Genomic DNA, 18,904 nt, shown 5'->3' with positions numbered 1-18,904 from the left:
ATTGTGTGGTTATGAGGGGGTCCACCTGTGAAGGCTCTGAGTGCTGAGTCACTCACTAACGCACAGACTTAATGCTTTTATCCCAGACGCCTGGTCCATCTGAATGGAATATAATAGGCCATAAAGTGCTTTGCTAGCGGTGGCTGCTTGCCCCATGGCAAACTTTGCTCCTCGATCGCCTGCTCCAAATCTCATTTCAACACTTTTATGGAAACAAAGCAATGCTTGCGCTCTGCTTTGATTAAACTTGGGGTTTTTTTTTTTAATATTTTGTTTTCAGTGTTTTCTTTTCTTTCCCTTTTTCTTGTTGTTCCTCTTCCAGTTCTTCTTTAGCAGTCACGGAGCTTTCTCTTCTCACTTTAGCACCTCTCTCCTCTCTCTGTTTCCCCCCCTTCAGTCATGTGTGATCTATTTTGCTGCTGTGTGTGTGTGTATGGGGGGGGGGGGGGCACCTGTTTGGGATCTCAGTGTGTGTTTAGGGTTGCGCCTGCAGGTCGTGCGTAATGAATAGCAGGACTGTTGCCGAAGCACAACTGGTTGAGGAGGAACTCAGCCAGAGAATAGCGCACAAGTGACGGAAGGAGAAGAGGAGGAGGATGGAGAGATGGAGGGAGGGAGGGAGGGAAGGGAGGAACGACGGAGAAGGAGGACCAGCGAAGAGGGGAGGAAGGGAAGACTGTTTGTGAAGCCAGTGAGCCTTAACCACCTTCTGTCAGTCTGTCTGCTCTCAGCGCTGTTTTCTCTCTCATAGGAATCTAATGGCTTTTCCACTGTCCTCTTTCCAAACCTCCACCACCACTCTCTCTCCCCCTTCTCTCCTCTTCCTCTCGCTCTCTCATATCCCTGCTATTTTTTTTCTCCATTTTTTTTTTTTTTTTTTACTCCTCTCCATCTCCTTTCACTTTCCCTGCTAAAACTCTCCCCCTGAAGCCTCTGTGCAGCCTTCCCCTGCTACCTCCCCTCCCTTTCTCTCCCTTCCAGCTGCTGGCCAGAGGAACAGCTGACTAAATCTAAAGCCTGGGCCCCTGGCTCTGGCCCTGGCCCCAGCTCCACATCCCTCCCTCCCTCTCGCTCTCTCTCCCTCCTCTGGCCTCTAGCCCTGGCTCCTCTCTCCGCGGCTCCAGCTCGGCCCTGGCCCTGCCTCTGAGCCTGGGCTGCAGCTCTGCCTGACTCCCTCCAACCATCCCCCTCTATCCCACTTCGGAGCTGAAAGGCCTCCGAACTCTTCTCTCTCTCTCTGCTATGCCTCCAAACCTGCCCTCTCTTTTCCTTTCTTTTCTGTAATTTTTCTTTTCACTCTGTATTTTTCTTGCTAATTCACTCGCTCCCCCCCCCCCCTCTCTGCTCCGACGGGCTGTAGCTGAGCCTCTGGTGTTGTCCCAACTTAGCTGGACTGCAGCCTTATCCAGGTTGGCTGCAGTTCAGTTCTCTGGCTCCTATACCCAGCCTCTCTAGCCAGGCATCTTTCTCTCTCTGGCTACTTACGTTAGAGACTGTAACTCACTGCGGCTCGCTCCACTCCAAGCCACGTTTCACTTGTACATTTGGTTGTTTCTGGCTCAACACTCCCAAGTTGAGCTCTTTGTATCCTCATATATCTCCTTTGTCTGCGTGTGTTTCCCTTTTAACGTGTGTAGACAGGCTCAACATACGCTCTGCACACAAACCCGTGAGTGTGAGAGTGTGAAGCATACGACAAATGATTGGCAGCCAGGGTGGGAGGATGGGGGGGGGGGGAACAGAAGCGAAAAAAAGGGGAAGTGGGCCTTGTCACATCTCCAGGCAAGCCGGGGGCTCGAGTTTGATCGCTGCCCAGGGAAAGAGAACCTTTGTCCCCCTCCCCGCCCCTCCCCTCCTCAACCTCTGTGGCTGTCATCGCTGGCAGAGGCTGCAGGCTTGTGTGAGTAGGTGCAGGCCTCGGTTCTGCCATCAGACGTTGCCCACAGAAGACACCTGTCAGTGCTCTTCCTCCTTTCTGACACGCAGCTGTACTGAGCTGAGCGACAGAGGGGCTGACAGGAGAAAGTTCAGAGAGCCCCCCCCCCCACAGCTACAGCAGGATGCTAACACACACACATTTCCCCTTTTGTGTGGAAGTGGGACAAGGAAGCCCAGGCTGGAGGAAGCAGACTCGGTGTGCAGCAACTTCCCAATCTTCTGGTACACCTCGCAACTCCTCGCAGATTATTATTCAGCCCGCTCTCCGTCAATCTAATGCCCCATACAGCTTCTGTCGCTAATGCTACGTTTGTTGTTCTGGTTTGGTTTGTTTGGGGGCTTGCGTTTACGTGTTTGTCGTTAGAAGAAGAAATTGGGGAGAAAAAGCAGCAAAAGTTTCTCTCTTTTTTTTTTCGAGTCACGTTTTCTCTCCCGGTGAGTGACAGCCGCGGGATGATGAAAGCGGATCACAACGTGCCGCAGACATCAAAGGTTCCTGTGTTCAGCCGTTTATTGGCAACAACGCACAACAACCCCCCCCCCCACGATTTGGATTCTTCAAACCAGGGAGGGGAAACAGCTAGACGAAACAGGCGCACATGACAAAGGAGCTACCAAGCAAACAGCTAGAGGGGGTTGTAGAGGGAGGGAGGAGGGGTGCTAAATAATCAGACCTGAGCACTGTAACTGAATTGGACTGCTTTTCACAAGCGCTTCCAATCAAAATCGGAGCTTTTTGATGTGCACTGATTCTGGTACCAGGGTTGTTTGAGCCGAAAAAAAGTGACAGCTTGAAGTTGTAAAAACTCTTCTTGCCTAAGGGGGGGGGGGGGGGGCGCTATGGTTTCTAACACTGATGCTTGTGTGTGTGTGTGCGTGTGTGTGTGTGTTTTGTATGCTCCACCGCAACAGTAATTAACTAAGTGTAAGAGCTAAGATGAAGTAAGCCGCTTGGTTCTGCTCTCCTAACCTTAAACTCTCTCTCTCTCGCTCTCTCTCTCTCTCTGTCTCTCTCTCTCTCTCTTTCCCTCTCCTCTCTGTCTTCTTCTCTCTCCCTCTTTTATTCCTCCTCTTGTCCAGGATGGCACCCAGAGTGACTGCCACTGACCTAATTTGGGCAAATTTCTCTGACCTACTTTATGGGTGAATGCTGACTTGCCCACAGGAGGGGATTCTCTTGCACACACACGTACACATGCACACATATTATTTTCCATTATTATAAATATGCAAACCCACAACCTCTTTTACCCCCTTCAGTTATGACACACACACACACACACACACACACACACACACACACACACATTCCCCGATTGAACCCCCTGTCGGTGCATCCTAAATGAACATAATGAGGGAGAAGAGATGTGGTAGGATATAAACAAAGCAGTTGTCCTTTGTTTCCCGTGGTCTCAGAGGTGACATAGTCCTTCACTTCACAGGTCTCTGGGCAGACATAATCAGCATAATTGCATACAGATACGATTATTTTTCTGCCGTCTATGAAAATGCTAATTTGAGCAAATTTGATCAAACAATGTGGAGAGGCTCTGACAATTGCAGTACTCCTTACTCCTTAACAAACTCAGATGGATAGTGACAAATGTAATTGGAGAAATTAGGATCCCACAGGAGGATTGGCATCTTTAACCCACTTGTGTTACATTAAATTCAAGCATTCTTGCGTTCCCCTTGCAGAATAATTCCCAGATGGAAAGACACGCGCGATCCTCTGGAGGGTTTGGGGGGGGGGGGGAAAGGTGTTGTCATTGTCAGATTAGTTTTGCCCTTTTTAACATGAGGATGATTACTAATAACTTCTCTGCCTGTAGCCTCCCACGAGAACGTTGGAGCTGGAAGCAAGTCTAACCTGATTCAGAGTTATTGGTCACACTCGTGTATTATTCTTTGCAGGCTTTTGTGCACTCATGCTTTTGTGTGTCTAATGGAGAATGAGAGAGGTATTTGTATATGTTTTTTTGTTTGTTTCATTGTGTGTGGACCTGCCCGCCTCACTGTGTGCACGTCTGTGTTCGCCTGTATGTTTGCAAGGTGTTTGCCCCCCAACAAGTGCAACCCATGAATGCAAACACACACGCATGTACAAACACGCTCGTACTGGGCAGACATGTATTGTCATAGCAACCCATACAGATGTCCACAAAGGAGGCTCCAGGGTGCACATTGTCTCCCTCTTGTCCAGCAGGGTACAATTTATCTCAATGAAGCCATGAAAGGCAGCTCGCTATTTACATGAAACGAGAGCTGTTTCTGGGAAATAGGGGTCTCTCGAAAGGTTTTGATGTCAGCTCCCTGCTTTTAGCTGGAGAGTGGAAACCTAAACCATCGAGAGAGAGAGAGAGAGAGAGAGAGAGAGAGAGAGAGAGAGAGAGAGAGAGAGAGAGAGAGAGAGAGAGAGCTGGAACCCTACTAAGAGAGTTCACTTCCCTCATGTGGCTGCAGCTCTTCAGCCTCATAGTCTCTCCCTGTTTCCCCTCCTCAGCACACTCAAAGAAGTACTCGCAGCGTGCGATTGCAGATGCTTACAGTTTGCACAGAGTAAATCTAACCCCCTTGCTTTATAGCTTATCCTTAAGAGAGTGGTCCTAACATCAACGTCAATATTTACAGGAATAGCCGGCAGGCATGCGAATCGACCACCGCGATTCAGCAGAGACTTGTTCAACCTTTCTCTTGCAACCCCCCCCCCGCCCCCCTCCCCTTTCGCCTCTTCCCCTCACTTGTCTTCATCCCGTTTATTCCCATTCTCCGCAGCAGCCCGTCGATCACAGCGCCAGGTGGCTGAGATATTTGTCTCTGGGTTGCCTTTGTTTTCTGTTTGTGTGTGTGTCGAAGGTGCACGCTGTGCACGCGTGCGCAGCATCTCCCAGCTTTGACACAGGCTCAGCGGCTGTTTGAGAGATGCTGGATGACGCGTGTCAAGTGATATTAAATGTGAGAGAACCTCCTCCTCCATCCTCATTCACTCTCCCCCCTCCCCGCTCTGCTGTACCCACCCGCCCTGCCGCCTCGGACTGTGTCTGCTGTGGTTAGTGTGAGCTATGACACTTTTCACTGGGGTTTTTTGTCGGGGGGGAGAGGCGCCACGTCTGTTGCACGAGGCCTCACATTTGTGTTTGTAGAACGGACACTATGGCCTACATAAGCTGCTGGAAGGTCAGTGGATATACAGCTGCATGGTATACTTACCATATTACATTTGTCATTCTTCGTCGCTGTTTAAACACGTCTTTGTTCAGGAGGTTATTGTGTGAGCGTCATGGTTGAAATGCTTGGTAATTGCTAATTAAAGGGTGTGTACTTTAGCGGCGCTTTCTGTTATCTTGTTCCTCTACAGATAAATCAAGGCCAATCTTACAAGCCACCGGCCTTTTTTAGATTTTCACTCAGTTGTATTTTAGAAGGACGACGAATAAATGAGTTACTACAGCTCCGACAATGAAAGAGGAAATTGACGTGCAAAAGGTTAACCCTTTTCCTGGTGAATGTATCGTTTCTCTCTGCTGCTTTTGCACGTATGTGTTTCTGTGTCGGTTAATAATGTGGATGTATGAGTTGGGGGCCTGTGCGCTCAGTGCTATAATGGAGCAGCCTGAGTCAGGGGGGATGTTGGGGGGATGTCTGGCAGAGGTGGGTTTACGCCAGGATGTGGTGAACAGAGAACAGCGGGTGTGACCTCAGTGACTCCAGGAAGGAAGGGGTTAAAGCACGAGCCGGCAGGGCTGCATGGGCTGCGTTACGCAAACTGGCGGCTGGCTGGAGCTGAAAGGGGAAGTGCTGAGCTCAGAGGAACACTGGCTCTGAGCCATCACTCCCTCCTCCCTCCTCTGAAACCTCCCCCTCCCTCCCCTGGCCCTCTTCCCCACCTCCCCGCTACAGCTGAGCACTCCCCATGCTTCCCACCGCCAGGCGTGGTGATGTGTGTTTGTGTGTGCCTGTGCTGGAATGCAGCTTCCCCCTCGGCTGGGGCCTGTGTGTGTGTGTGTGTGTGAGTTTGTGTGTGGGTGTGCACGTGTGTGTGTGTCTGTCTGGAATGATGCCTCCCCTTGTCTAGTGTGTGACGTCAGTACACACAACGGGTCAGCTTAGGGCTAGGCAGCATTTCTGGGAGTGTGTGTGTGTGTGTGTGTGTGTGTGTGTGTCATGGGAGGGGGGAACAGGGGAGGAGTCAGTTATTGGAGAGAGAAAAAGGGAAGAGGAGGGGCTGTTTGTGAGCAGAAGGAGGTTGACTGCAGGGAGTCACTGAAGCCAGTATGTGTGCATGCATGAAGGCATCATGAGTGTGTGTGTCAAAGGGTGGGGTTATATTTATGTGTGTGTGTGTGTGTGCGTGTGTGTTGGAGTGGGTCGGGTGACTTTCCAAATGAAACGGGGAGGGTAAAGACTTTGAGGTTATTTCCTGGCGTGGGCATGTGCACCTTAAAACACACACTCATGCAAACATGCAGTCATGCAGGGGTTCCAGTTCAGTGCTATGAGTGCCCTTTTTATTTTTTTCATTTCCAAATGAATTCTCTCACATTGAGCCATGTTTAGTTTCCATAGTATGTCTCTGTGTGCTTTGGGGTTTGCTAGATTCACAGTTTCTCTTTCACTGCATTCTGTGATGTTTTTTTCTATCCGCCTTTGTTCTTGTGCCTTGGCGTCAAAACAATTTTTTGAAAGCTGCTTTATCAAAGAGATTTAGCACAAAAAAAAAAAAAAAAGATGGGGCAAAGTTCAAATTAAGCGAGAGAGGCGCATCTATTATCAATTCTGACAGGCACGGCAAATGTCATTTCAGCACACTCTCTGCATGCAAATTCTGCGCAACGACTCACAAAAAAGCCTCTATCTCACAAACTTATAAAAAAAACACCATGAAATCATGTATCGTCATCTTCTTTGTTCACATTTTTGTTACAGTGTCCTCTCTGACGGACACGAAACCAGCTCAGCTTATCTCAGACTTGTGCTCTTCGTAGGGAGGAGGATGCGAGCGCTATAATGTCCGGACAGTATAGGTTTGTCGTTAGAAAGATACTCAGACCCTGAAGTAGCAGACAATGGCTTTTCAATGGATCCCATTACTTCCTTCTATAGCTTGCGTGGCTCTACTGGGACAGACCCTGTGCTAATTACACACATTCATTTCCAGCCAGCTGTAATTTCATTCACGCTAATGAACCTTGCACATGGATTGGGATAATGTATAGTTAATGCACAGCCAGGAGACAGAATTAGCAGGCTAGCAGCTTCTCCAGTGACAGAGATTTGTTGAATAATGGCTATAGGGATAGCTCATCTAATACTACGCAGGTGCCACTCTGAAATTACACCTATAGCAATTTTAAACCACAGTGTTTAATAGTTAAGTAGACGTGTATAACCTGCCTTGTTTGAAACATCATTAGATATAACCAAAGAATGTCTAAATGCTTGTCCCATATTTAGCTTGCAGTAGCTTTTTCAGTAAATGCGTTATCTTTTGAGTTCATCACTTTTTAAGAAGTGTTGTTTTGTAAATATGTTAACGAGTATTTAAAATGTGTTTCTCATCACCTTCAAACTGTCATGTTACATTAAATACTGCGTGGGTCCGTCGTAGACATGACTCGTGTACCTTTGTGCTAAGCTTAGCTAACCTGCTGCTAACTGTATAGCTTCATATTTATTGAAAAGATGCGCAAGTGATATCAGTCTTTTCATCTACCTCTTGGCAGAAATGTATGAGTAATTTTACTGAAATGCTAAACTATTCCTTTTACAGAATCTCAGGGTTCCTCATCACTTTATCCTTTTTGTCTTTTCTGAGTCTTGTCCCTGAGCCGGGGCTTCACTGTCGTTCTGCATTGGTCAGCCTTCTTAACGCCAACCTTTGGGATCAGTCAGCAGTGCAGTAACTTCAGCGCTGCCTGTCAGCCTCGATCCAGGGTAAATTAAAAGCCATTCAGAAAGTGATAGTTAGAAAATTGCAAGTCATTCCTGATGTACCGCATGGCAACTAAGTGGCAGCAGCCCAGTAGTCGACTGTCATTTCAACCGCCAGCCGATGACAACTCCTATCACCCACACAGCCGTCAATGCTCTCACACACACAAACACGCACACACACACACCGATACAAAAACTGTACTATGTTCTTTCCCTCATCCATCTCTGTGATTAGCATGCAGATGTTGCTGTCAGAATATGCAGAGGAAGTAAAGGCATTGGAATTCATAGAATATCTCAAAACATTAATTATGCTTGTTTGTGTCTGTTGGGATAAACATTCAGACAACGAGACGGTGTGTTGGTGCACGTGTGTGTGTGTGTGTGTGTGTGTGTGTGGGGGTGGTGATGAAAAAATATACGGGGAGGGAAAGAGGCATTTCGGTCTACCAGAGGGTTTAAGGCATAAACATGGCCGCCTCTGGAGCTCAGCTGTGTTATTCCAGCCCGTCCCACACCTAGGATACACACACACACACACACACTCTCATGAACACACACGCCTGAAGCGAGGACTCCTGCAGAACAGCATTGATCTCTGTTTATAATCTCAGTATGGGCGCTTCCTTATAGGACCACACGCATGTACTCATTGTTACTCATACAGACCTACCCGCTAAGATGCTGAAAGGCCTTGTATTTGTCTTTGTAGCCTTATTAATTGGGCCAGTTCAAGGAAATGCTCTTTTAGCTGTGGGTGGGATGGAGGTAGTGTGAGAGGTGGAGATTGCCCAACAATCCTCGACCCTTTTTCGACCCGCTGCGAAGCCTGGCTTTTTCCTCAGTTGTGGTTCAGATCGCCTTTCAGCAGGGCCCCTTGGTTCAATCCGACCAAACGGATTGGATTCCAGTCCAGCGGCCTTTTTCTCAGAGAGGTTTTAGCGATCTATCGTTGGTTTACATAAGAGTAGGATCTCGTGTTAAAGCACCAGCTACTGCAGGTGGTCCCATCAGGATCAGAGCAACTCCAGCGGGGCAAAGTCGGATTTAGGTTTTGCTTTTTTTTTTTCCGTCTGTCTGCTGCTCATGAGGTAATTTGATTAATGCACAAGGCTAAACGGATTCGGTGCAGGAGAATGTGCTTTCTTTGTTCCTCCCTTTTGTGGACTTGCTTTCCCACAGGCCCGTTTAGTCCATCCTTTTTCTATCACTGAAATTAAACGTGTATCAAGAATCTCTTTCCCCTCTTTTTTCACACAAACATACAAAGGGACAACTGCCCTCTGAACTGCCTGGTGCCATATTAGATTTCGGTGAGAGTCACTCATAAAGCAATTCAGCCGGTAAACTTAATGACCTTCCTACTGCTGAGCCTACATTTTCTCAATTCACTTGGAATCTTAATTTGATTGCGGAAATATATGTATGTTGCTCAATCTAATTTACTTCAGGGATTTTGGAACAGTGAGCACTTTTGTGCTTATAGGCAAGCAAGACTTTGAGGCCCGGCCCTGATACCCGCTGCCTGCCTTCATGTGGGGAGCTAAATCCTGTTTTATGGAGAGCATATAAAGGCGGTATTCTTCCATCACAGCAGATGAATGCTGAAGGAGTTTCACCTCTTGGTTTGGGCCTTTTCCTCCTTGAAATAAGAGCAGGAGTCCGGTATTTCTAGGGGCCCTCGTCGTTGAATAGACAGAAGTGGTCCTAGCCGGTCAAGAGAGCGCATGCTGGCTTATCTGTTCTTATACACATCAAAACGAAAAAGAAAATGCTCGAGCGCAGGGCTATTTGGGGGAATGCTTTGATGTGATTCCCCCCTAAAGAGTGTGGGTGGTCTGCAAGGCCTTTGAGGGATTTGAACATATATATACACATACACTAATTCTCGCTTACTCTTTCACACACTGTTCCCGCTGCTGTACACCGCTCTCCAGGCCAAGTGTGATTTCACCAGGGCGGTCAGAAGGGGTTTCTAGGGCAACCTCACAGAGGCCTTGTTCTAAAAATGGCCGCCATGGTTACTTTGAAAGCCAACCCTGGCCTCTTGAACATGCACAGAAAGGAGCCCTGAGCAGCACTCGGGAAGGGGGGGGGGGTGCTTTAATAGCTAGCACATGAGACATTGAAGGTTTCATACCCACCCAACCAGGAGTCATGGGAAGTGTGTGTGTGTGTGTGTGTGTGTGTATGTGTGTGTATCTAAACAGTAATATCCCTGTACTCAGTGCTTGGCTAAATTAAAAGGGCATTTTTGGCGTGGGGGGCAGTTTTTGGTGCCCAGACGATTGGACGGGGAAAGGCGAAACTCATTACCTACCCATCTGTCAGAGAGTGAGAGCGAAAGAGCTGTGGGAATGTGGATGGAGAGGGGAGGGGAGGGAGGGATGTATGAAAAGGGCTTGGAAGGAGAGAGACTGTCCATCAAAGCAAAAAAAAAAAAAAAAAAATGGAAAAAGGAAACATAATAGACTGGAGGATACGTCTTTTATCACTATTTAGTTTTTCATACTCCATGTGGTTTGAGTTTAAAAAAAAATATCCCGGTTAATTTTCCCATCGGGAAAAGGAAAAGTGCAGCTGCATTTACGACAGTCTGAACGTGTGTGTGTGTGTGTGTGCTTGTGTGTATGTATATATGTGTGTGTGTGTGTGTGTGTGTATCAGAGGTGGATTTTTCTTTGAGCTCTCTCAGGCCCACATGTTTTTGATGTTCTCTTTTTCTCTCCCCTCTCTGGACCAGGGGCCACTCTTGAAACATAAGCTTGTGTCACACTCACACACACACACACACACACACACACACACACACATGTACAAATACACACACTAAATGTATCCGCATGTATAAAAAGCCATTGCTCATTTGTATGTTGTTACACAGCTAAATAGGTTATCTTTCCTTTCTACAACCAGCTGCACCATGTAAACCTTTTTGTCTCATTTAAAAAAAGGAGACTCGGTGTGTTTGTGTGTGTCTGTGCGTGCCGGTCTCTTTCCCACAGCTGTACACATATAGGCTTTGATCACTGCAGATGCAAGTGGCTGCCATATTGGATCCACACCCCTCTTCTGTGGAGATTGTTAACGAACATGCACTTCCTGTGCCAGCTGGCGTTTAGAATGGAAAAAGCATATCTCCATGGCGATGTTCTGCAGCTCTGCTCTGTTCGAAATCTGCAGCCGACACTTTCTTAGTCCTGCACCAAAACAACAAAACATTTTCCTGTTTCGGTTTTCGATGCTCTTGCAATTGGGGCATGTTTGCGCCATCCGTGCTGATGTAGCTTCTCTGATTATTTTCGTGGTTACAGCTGCGCGGGGCCTCTCATCAGCTCGTGCAGAGGCTCTTTTTTTTGTCTTTTCACGATTTCATATCGTACACTTTATTGTCCCTGCTGCAGAAGAATTAATCGATAAAAACAATTAAAAAAAAAAACAATCAACATGTAAGCAAAGAAGCACATGTACACAAACGTATATTGCACGAATATTTGAATATACAAAGGTGTTGCGCAAGAATAAAGAAGATAGGAAGGATTCTTTTGCACAACGCAGTCTTAGGAAACATGATGAAACATGAAATTTTGGATCATGGTGGTCACAGAATACTGCTACTACTTCCTGTTGTTTGGAGACTGCATAGAGCAGAAGCGAGGTCTCTGTAGGCCCCTTTGTTTTATTTTCATCCCCGCCCCGAGGTCATAACCAGCACTGCAGGCCAGATCATGTTTACCTCCTTCTATCCTTTTTTCTTATTTTCTTGGAGCCTGAGTGCACCCTTATTAAAGCTTCTCTGACCTGACCCCCGCACACGCATCCCTCTCACCATTTTCCATCTGAATCCTATGAAAAATTCACCTCCTGCCCCTCCCCCTCCCACCTAATGTGGAAGCCCCTGGAACACTTTGATATGTGCGTTAATGCACGCTTGATATCACAAGCGTGCAACTGCTCGGCCCTTTGATAAACAGATTTAAGAGATGGTATGTCTTTGCCTGGTCCGATCTCTCCTGAGCACATTAATGCATTCATCGGCTCCACTCGGTGCTCTCCTAACCACTCCCATGATTAATAAATGCATGATCTCACGCTGCGGCGCCGCGTGTGCGTACAAGTGCGTGTCTTTCATATGCTCATCAGTGTGTGTTTTAGGCCTCTGCCGGGGACCCCGCCCTGCTCATTTATATTCATCCATGCATAATGACTAGCCGCACCTCCAGATCGCTCAGTCAGGATGAGATCAAAAACCATATTCAAACAAGGAGCTGTATTATTCATAGCGTAACAGCCGCGCTCACTTCCTCATCTCTCGCTCACTTCCTCTTGATGTGGGTTTTTGTCATCGGAGTTTCTGCGTCTCCGTCTCTGTCATGACTCTGAATGAACGAGCGCAGCAGTGGGCTGCAGCTGCTCCGGATCCTGCTCTCATGATAACTGAACACGCGGCCGCTGGCAGGTGACCGCGGGTTCACTCGTTTACTCCTTCACTTTACTCAATAATGTCATTTACTAACAGGCACCAACAGTGAGTTGATGAGGGAATGTTATGGATGTTTGGGTAAAACTTGAGGTTTGTTACTTTATAAAGAGACAATAGATGCATGATGCGATCTTGATCTTAGACAATAATACCCTTTTAATATTTTCGACTTGAGTCTTTGGGTTCAGGCAAAAGTCACTTTTGGATGTGATGAGCTTGGGCGCAACTTTACTCTGTCTTAATGAGTAAAACAAAAATGTTCATAGGAAGCAGTAACATGTATTGTTTCATAATCAGGAGGTCTGAGGATTCTTTTTTCTGGCACCCCTGTAGATTTCCATATTTCCAGACGGTATCCCTACAACTGTCGAAAATTCACCTTAACCGCCTTTTTATACATAAAGAGCAGCAGAAAACTCATATCAGGCAGGAACACGTGCAGTTTGGGCCTCTTCTGTTTGCATTTATTAAAGAGTTATTAACCGCTGTGTGCATTAGTGAATCGATCCAGCTCTGGAGATATTCTATCAGCTGTCATCAAAAACTATGAAAAGCAGGTAATCTTATTTGAGGAGCTGGGGCCATTGGTTATTTTCAGTGATTTCTAGATCCTTCTATCTGCTTTAATTTATTTTCGAACTTTTGTGATTTGTTTTCAGTTAACCCTTTCCTCTCATGTAAATCCTGAAGCCAGAGAACGCTCGAGACAGGAAACCTCCGCCGACATTTGAAAGTAATCCCTGTTCTCCTTCTCTCTGTTTCAGGTTTCCATCTCAGCGGCACAGTCACGGACCCCGCCACTCCCTCGTCCCCCGAACTCGTCTGCAGCGTCAGCGTCAGCTTCGACCGCTGCAAAATCACGGCGGTGACATGCACCTGCGGCAACAAAGACATCTTCTACTGCGCCCATGTAGTGGCGCTTTCGCTTTACAGAGTACGGAAGCCCGAGCAGGTCAAACTGCACCTGCCCATCTCGGAAACGCTCTTCCAGATGAGCAGAGACCAGCTGCAGAAGTTCGTCCAGTACCTGATCTCAGTCCATCACACCGAAGTGTTGCCTACCGCACAGAAACTGGCTGACGAGATTCTATCCCAGAACTCTGAGATCAACCAAGTCCACGGTGAGGAAAAGTGTGTGTGTGCGTGTGTGTGGTCGTTGGTATGTTTATTACCACTTGAACACGTGTGTGTGTGTGTGTGTGTGTGTGTGTGTGTGTGTGTGTGTGTGTGTGTGTGTGTGTGTGTGTGTGTGTGTGTGTGTGTGTGTGTGTGTGTGTGTGTGTGTGTGTGTGTGTGTGTGTGTGTGTGTGTGTGTGTGTGTGTGTGTGTGTGTGTGTGTGTGTGTGTGTGTGTGTTTCTACCTCCACATGTTCACATGTATTGACTGGCGGGTGAAGGTAAAGTGTGGCAGGATCAATGTGACTCATTAGTGAGATCCAGGCAGTAAAGGAGAGACTGTGTGCCTATAATCAACACTATAGATCTGTTATTTACCTCAGAGAGAGAGAGAGAGAGAGAGGGAGAGAGGTTAGTATTTCTTGTTATCAATAAATACTGTACACACTGCTTATACCTTTTATAGAGAGAGACACACTGAAGGGCAAACAGCATGAACAAAACAGGAAACATGTAGGACATTATGATCGAGCTCCGCTTTTATTTACTTACTTTCATTATTTAGAATACATTCGTCATACATTCATTCTTGGTTTCAAAGGTCATTTTAGTATAAATAACTCTTTGCTGCTGTTTTTTGTGGTTGAATTTTCACTTTTACACAGTCAGAATTACACTCACATTGTTCTCATTTCTTACAACCTTCGCAGTAGCTTTGAAGAATTGAGTAACAGGCTTAGCCTACGGTCCTCGTTATTTGGTCAAAGTGTCGCTGTAGTGTGGAAACAGTGACCCGGTGGAACCACCAAGACGGAGCAGAATCCTCGTACATGTAAACCATTGGGCAATAAAGCCGACTCGGACTCTGAAGAGTCAGTTGAATGAAGGTGACAGGTTACAACTCATCTTTAATTTAGACTCTCAGATATGGAAAGAACAGGGAAGTTCATGGAAAAACATGCATTTAAATTGCAGCTTCTTTTTTATAAAGTGGATGTGATAATGACCGAGAGGAGGAGCTGACCCCTTCTTCAAAAGTTCCCAAATAAATGGAGGTTGTATGCTTTAAATAAATGATGAAAAAACACTGATTTAGTTTGTCATTTTAGCATGCTAGTCCACAAAGTAACTGTGCTAACAAAGTTTTATAAAGTAAGGATAAAAGCACAACTTCTGGTTAGTCGCTATTTAACAGGGCGTTTTCCTCAAATACACATATGAAGGGTTAAAAATAAGAGCAGATGTTTACAAGTAAGTAAACTGAGTGCCAGAGGCATTCAGTTCACGATCAGGTACAAGAAAAAATGAAGAAAATCTTCATAATCACGTCGCTGTAATCAGAGAATGATTGGCATTTTCTCTTGAAAAGTGACTTTGTCGTTAAATAAAACATTCAACAACAATCTTCTGTCTGCACATGTTTTCGTAGGGGCCCCGGACCCCACGGCAGGAGCCAGCGTGGACGACGAGAATTGCTGGCATCTGGACGAGGAGCAGGTTCAGGAGCAAGTCAAGCTCTTCCTGTCGCAGGGAGGATACCACGGCTCGGGCAAGCAACTCAACCTGCTCTTCAGCAAGGTGAGCATTCATCCGTCCACATTCAGAACATAACAACACACATACCGACGCTGACTGACACACGCACATGCTCCCAAGTTCACTCCAGGTGCACTTGTCTCTGCATCATAAATATTTTCTCCCGTCTGTCTCCTTAGTGCACTTGTAATCTCGTGTATTCCCGTATGGAAGGGGCTCAAAGTCATCCCAGACAAAACAACTTATTGGCACATACATTAAAAGGCATGCTGCCTTTTAGCTGCAGCTAATTGCAGAGGAAGTCAGAGAAAGAGGTGTAGAAAGAGGAGAGGCTTGCACTGTATAGCACTCTGTGCCTGCGATTAAACGATTACACGAGGGCTGTGTGGGTCTCTCTGTTGCAGGGCGAGGACGGCATTAATGTGTTGTGTGATATGTAAAGACTGCAAGCCAATGCCATTATCATCCACCCTGCCCGGCTCTTACAATGTCTGTGCTTCATGCTCTTTGATGCCTGTTATACTCTTTTCAGTACACACACACACACACACACACACACACACACACACACTGACAGCAGCTTGTCCCCTTACACACCCAACTCTAGATTCACGCTCAAATTCATACACACATTTAGCTGCCCTCAGATCGGATGACAAAACAGACATGTACTGTATACTGTTCATTTGAGTGTGTGCGTGTGTGTTTGAGTGTGTGCGTGTACTTTACTTGTGTTTGTGCTGCCGTGTGCACACATACTTGTCACACATGACACTCTCTTTTTTTTTTTTTTTTTTTTTTTTTCTCCGCTTGGCGTCTAAAACTACACAAAAATATGTGAACGGTCGATCAGTATCAGCCTTGAGCTCACACCCGCGTGCACTTGACAGCGGTTGTGTTTCCTGCTGCACAAAGATGCTGACCATCGTTGTTTTGTAATAAACGAGCCGCTGTTGCGCAGTTTCTGAAATTTTCCAGTTGGAGGAAGTGAAGAGAAAATCCAGATAAACCTCAGCAGCGTGTTGAAGCTGAAGAATAAAAGAGAAATGGTTACATTCCTGGGTAGTTCGCTTTTCTTTCCCCCCCCCCACTCCTAAATTGTGACTCTGACTTACATTTTAACAACAAACATCACACTGCGAGGTGAATATGTGAAAAGGCAGCCCAGAAATATGTCAGGGGCAGACTGTCCTGAGGTGTTCTAGAAATGCTCAGGCGTGCATTGACAGCTCTCTGTACTTGTGGTCGTGTGTTTTGGTTGCTTGTGTCTAAAAGTTGTCCCCTCTCTCCTTCCCTTCCTGCAGGTGAGGGAGATGCTGAAGATGCGTGACTCCAACGGAGCGAGAATGTTAACACTTATCACAGAACAGTTCATGGCCGACCCTCGGCTGGCGCTGTGGAGACAGCAGGGCACCACCATGACCGACAAGTACAGACAGCTCTGGGACGAGCTAGGTGAGAGAGAACAGCATGCATGCACGCACACACACACACACACACACACACACACACACACACACACACACACACACACACACACACACACACACACACACACAGCCTCTATGCACAGGCACGGACAGATTTAGCAAAGTGGGCGATCGAACCCAGACACTGACACAAAGGCAACCACACGCATATTTCTCTCCCTGTCTGTTTATTTGTCCTCTGTGTCCAAGGCAGCCCACACACACACACACACACACACACACACACACACACACAGACTCACACTCGTCACTGACAGCCCAGTCGTTTCCTCTCACTGTGTAAGTTTGTCAGCTCAGCGCGAGTGTCTTTGTGAATAAGAAGCCATTAAACACAGCACATCGCGCTTCATCAAAACCCCAAATATTATGACCTCCGTGATGCGTTCAAACACTCCACATTATATATTTAGTCGATGTGACAGAGTGCTGCTAGCCGTGCAGGCATGTGGTTTGAAGCAGTGTGTAGTTCCTCTGACAGATGTACTGTACCTACAGCGAAACACATCCTCACAAACCACAAGAAAAAAAACCCCAACCCAACAAGCCCGTCACCAGGACAGCAGTCGTGTCGTCTCCCGTCTTTGTTGTTCCCCTCTAATGTCTCTGTTGATGTAGCTGCCTTCCCCGCTGTAGCTGTTGATGATGATGTCTCGTTTTCTCTCTTTGGTCTTGCTCTGCACTTTGTGAGGACAGCGCAGTGATCTCATCTGTTTTAACGTTCACGTATTTTTGGAAGTGTGTGTACGGCCTCTTTGAAGTCCACACTTCAAAACCCTCCTTCCCAACTCCTTATCTCTCGCCCTGATGTGTGGTGAATGCTGCCTCTCGGCGCCTCGCTCTCTCTCTCTCTCTCTCTCTCTCTCTCTCTCTCTCTCCCCCCCCGTCTTTTGTCTTTCTCCTCTTTGAGCCTCAGCTACTCCTCTCCTCCAGACACAAAGCCGTGCCTCATTCACTTGTCCTCGCCCATGTCTCCTCGTCCAAATCATCTGCGCTCCCATTTCATTTTCTCTTTGCCTTTCTTCTGCTCCCCCTCTGTTCGGCACCTTTTGTGTTCGTTTTCCTCTCTTCCTGTTCAGTCTCTGTCCTTGTCTTCGTCCTTCCTACCAAACTCTCTCTCTGCCTTAACACACATGCACAGGATCAACACAATCGTACACGCACACACACACACACACACACACGCACGCACGCACACACACACACACACACGCACACTCTGCCGACTCTACATATCTCCTGCAGTCTTGAGAGTAAAATCCCTGAATGTTCTTCCATCCCAGGAGACGTAGACACTTTTCATATTCTGTTTGTTCCAATTTACTCCAAAATGATGTGTGTGCAGCCCAGTGTTGCCTCGGGACTAGTTAAGTTCTCCGTTTTCTCAGAGTTTTGTATTTCAGTGCAAGATGGCGGAGGCATACAAAATGTGCACTAAAAGAAAGAATGTTACGAATGCTGTGCATCTTTAAAAACCGCCCCCAGCTTTCAGTCTCGCACAATCACTGTATTTAAACCTCAGAGGACACACCCACCTGTTGTGTGAGTCATGGTTACGTCATTGTCACATTGGGAAGCTGTCATTAGTGTGTGCGTGCGTGTGTGTTTATGCGTGCGTTTGTGTGTGTTTCCAGGGGCCCTCTGGATGTGCATCGTACTGAACCCTCACTGCAAACCTGAGCAGAAGTCCTCGTGGCTGCGCCAGCTGCGCAGATGGAACAGCGTGGACGTCTGCCCCTGGGAGGATGGTAACCACGGCAACGAGCTGCCCAACCTCACCCACTCACTGCCTCAGGGTGCCCATGGCAACCAAGGTCAGGGTTTGACAAGTTATTTGCATGTGTGTCAATATCATATTTACTAAATGCTAGCATATCGGACGGCTTTGAAGGTGAGAGAGGCTGCTCGGAAACAGGAAACGTTTTTTTTTATTTTCTATTTCTGACTGGTGACGTGTTTCTTGTTGAACCTGTCTACTTCATATAACCCATCATTTATCTTGTGTCCTTGAGTTGTTGTTGTATTCTCTTTTCTTTCTGCTAAAAGAAAGCAGGATGAAACCCCACAAAACTTTATTGGAGCTGTAATCTTCTCCTCCTCCTCCTCCTCCTCCTCCTCCTGCTACAGAAATGCGCCCCCATCGGACTGTGTTCACTCGGGCCATCGAGGCCTGTGACCTGCACTGGCAGGACCGACACCTCCAGCACATTATCGCCAGTGACCTCTATGCCAACTACTGTTACCATGACAACCAGGAGGGCTCCCTCTTTGACTCACGCGGCTGGCCCCTGTGGCACGGTGAGCGAGTGTGTGTGTGTGTGTGTGTGTGTGTGTGTGTGTAGGAGTAAGCGCATGTGTCAGATAAGTTATTTATACATGTATGGTTGGATGCAGAATCTACAGCAGCCAA

The 18,904-nt window shown here is 47.0% G+C and overlaps 1 protein-coding gene across 1 annotated transcript in view; it reads left to right on the top strand.

Moving 5' to 3' along the window:
• LOC306837855 (zinc finger SWIM domain-containing protein 6-like) overlaps positions 1-18,904 on the top strand; it is a 42,995-nt gene that overhangs the window by 12,072 nt on the left and 12,019 nt on the right. Inside the window, exons 2-6 of the mRNA XM_079365694.1 lie at positions 13,120-13,476; positions 14,901-15,049; positions 16,312-16,462; positions 18,129-18,308; positions 18,622-18,792. Coding sequence (XP_079221820.1) covers positions 13,120-13,476; positions 14,901-15,049; positions 16,312-16,462; positions 18,129-18,308; positions 18,622-18,792 — 1,008 coding nt within the window. The remainder of the gene's footprint in view (positions 1-13,119; positions 13,477-14,900; positions 15,050-16,311; positions 16,463-18,128; positions 18,309-18,621; positions 18,793-18,904) is intronic.

Source organism: Symphodus melops, assembly GCF_947650265.1.
Source record: "Symphodus melops genome assembly, chromosome: 1".
NCBI lineage: Eukaryota > Metazoa > Chordata > Actinopteri > Labriformes > Labridae > Symphodus > Symphodus melops.
The sequence above is the reverse complement of the archived record's forward strand: the minus strand, read 5'-3'. Positions and strand labels throughout refer to the sequence as shown.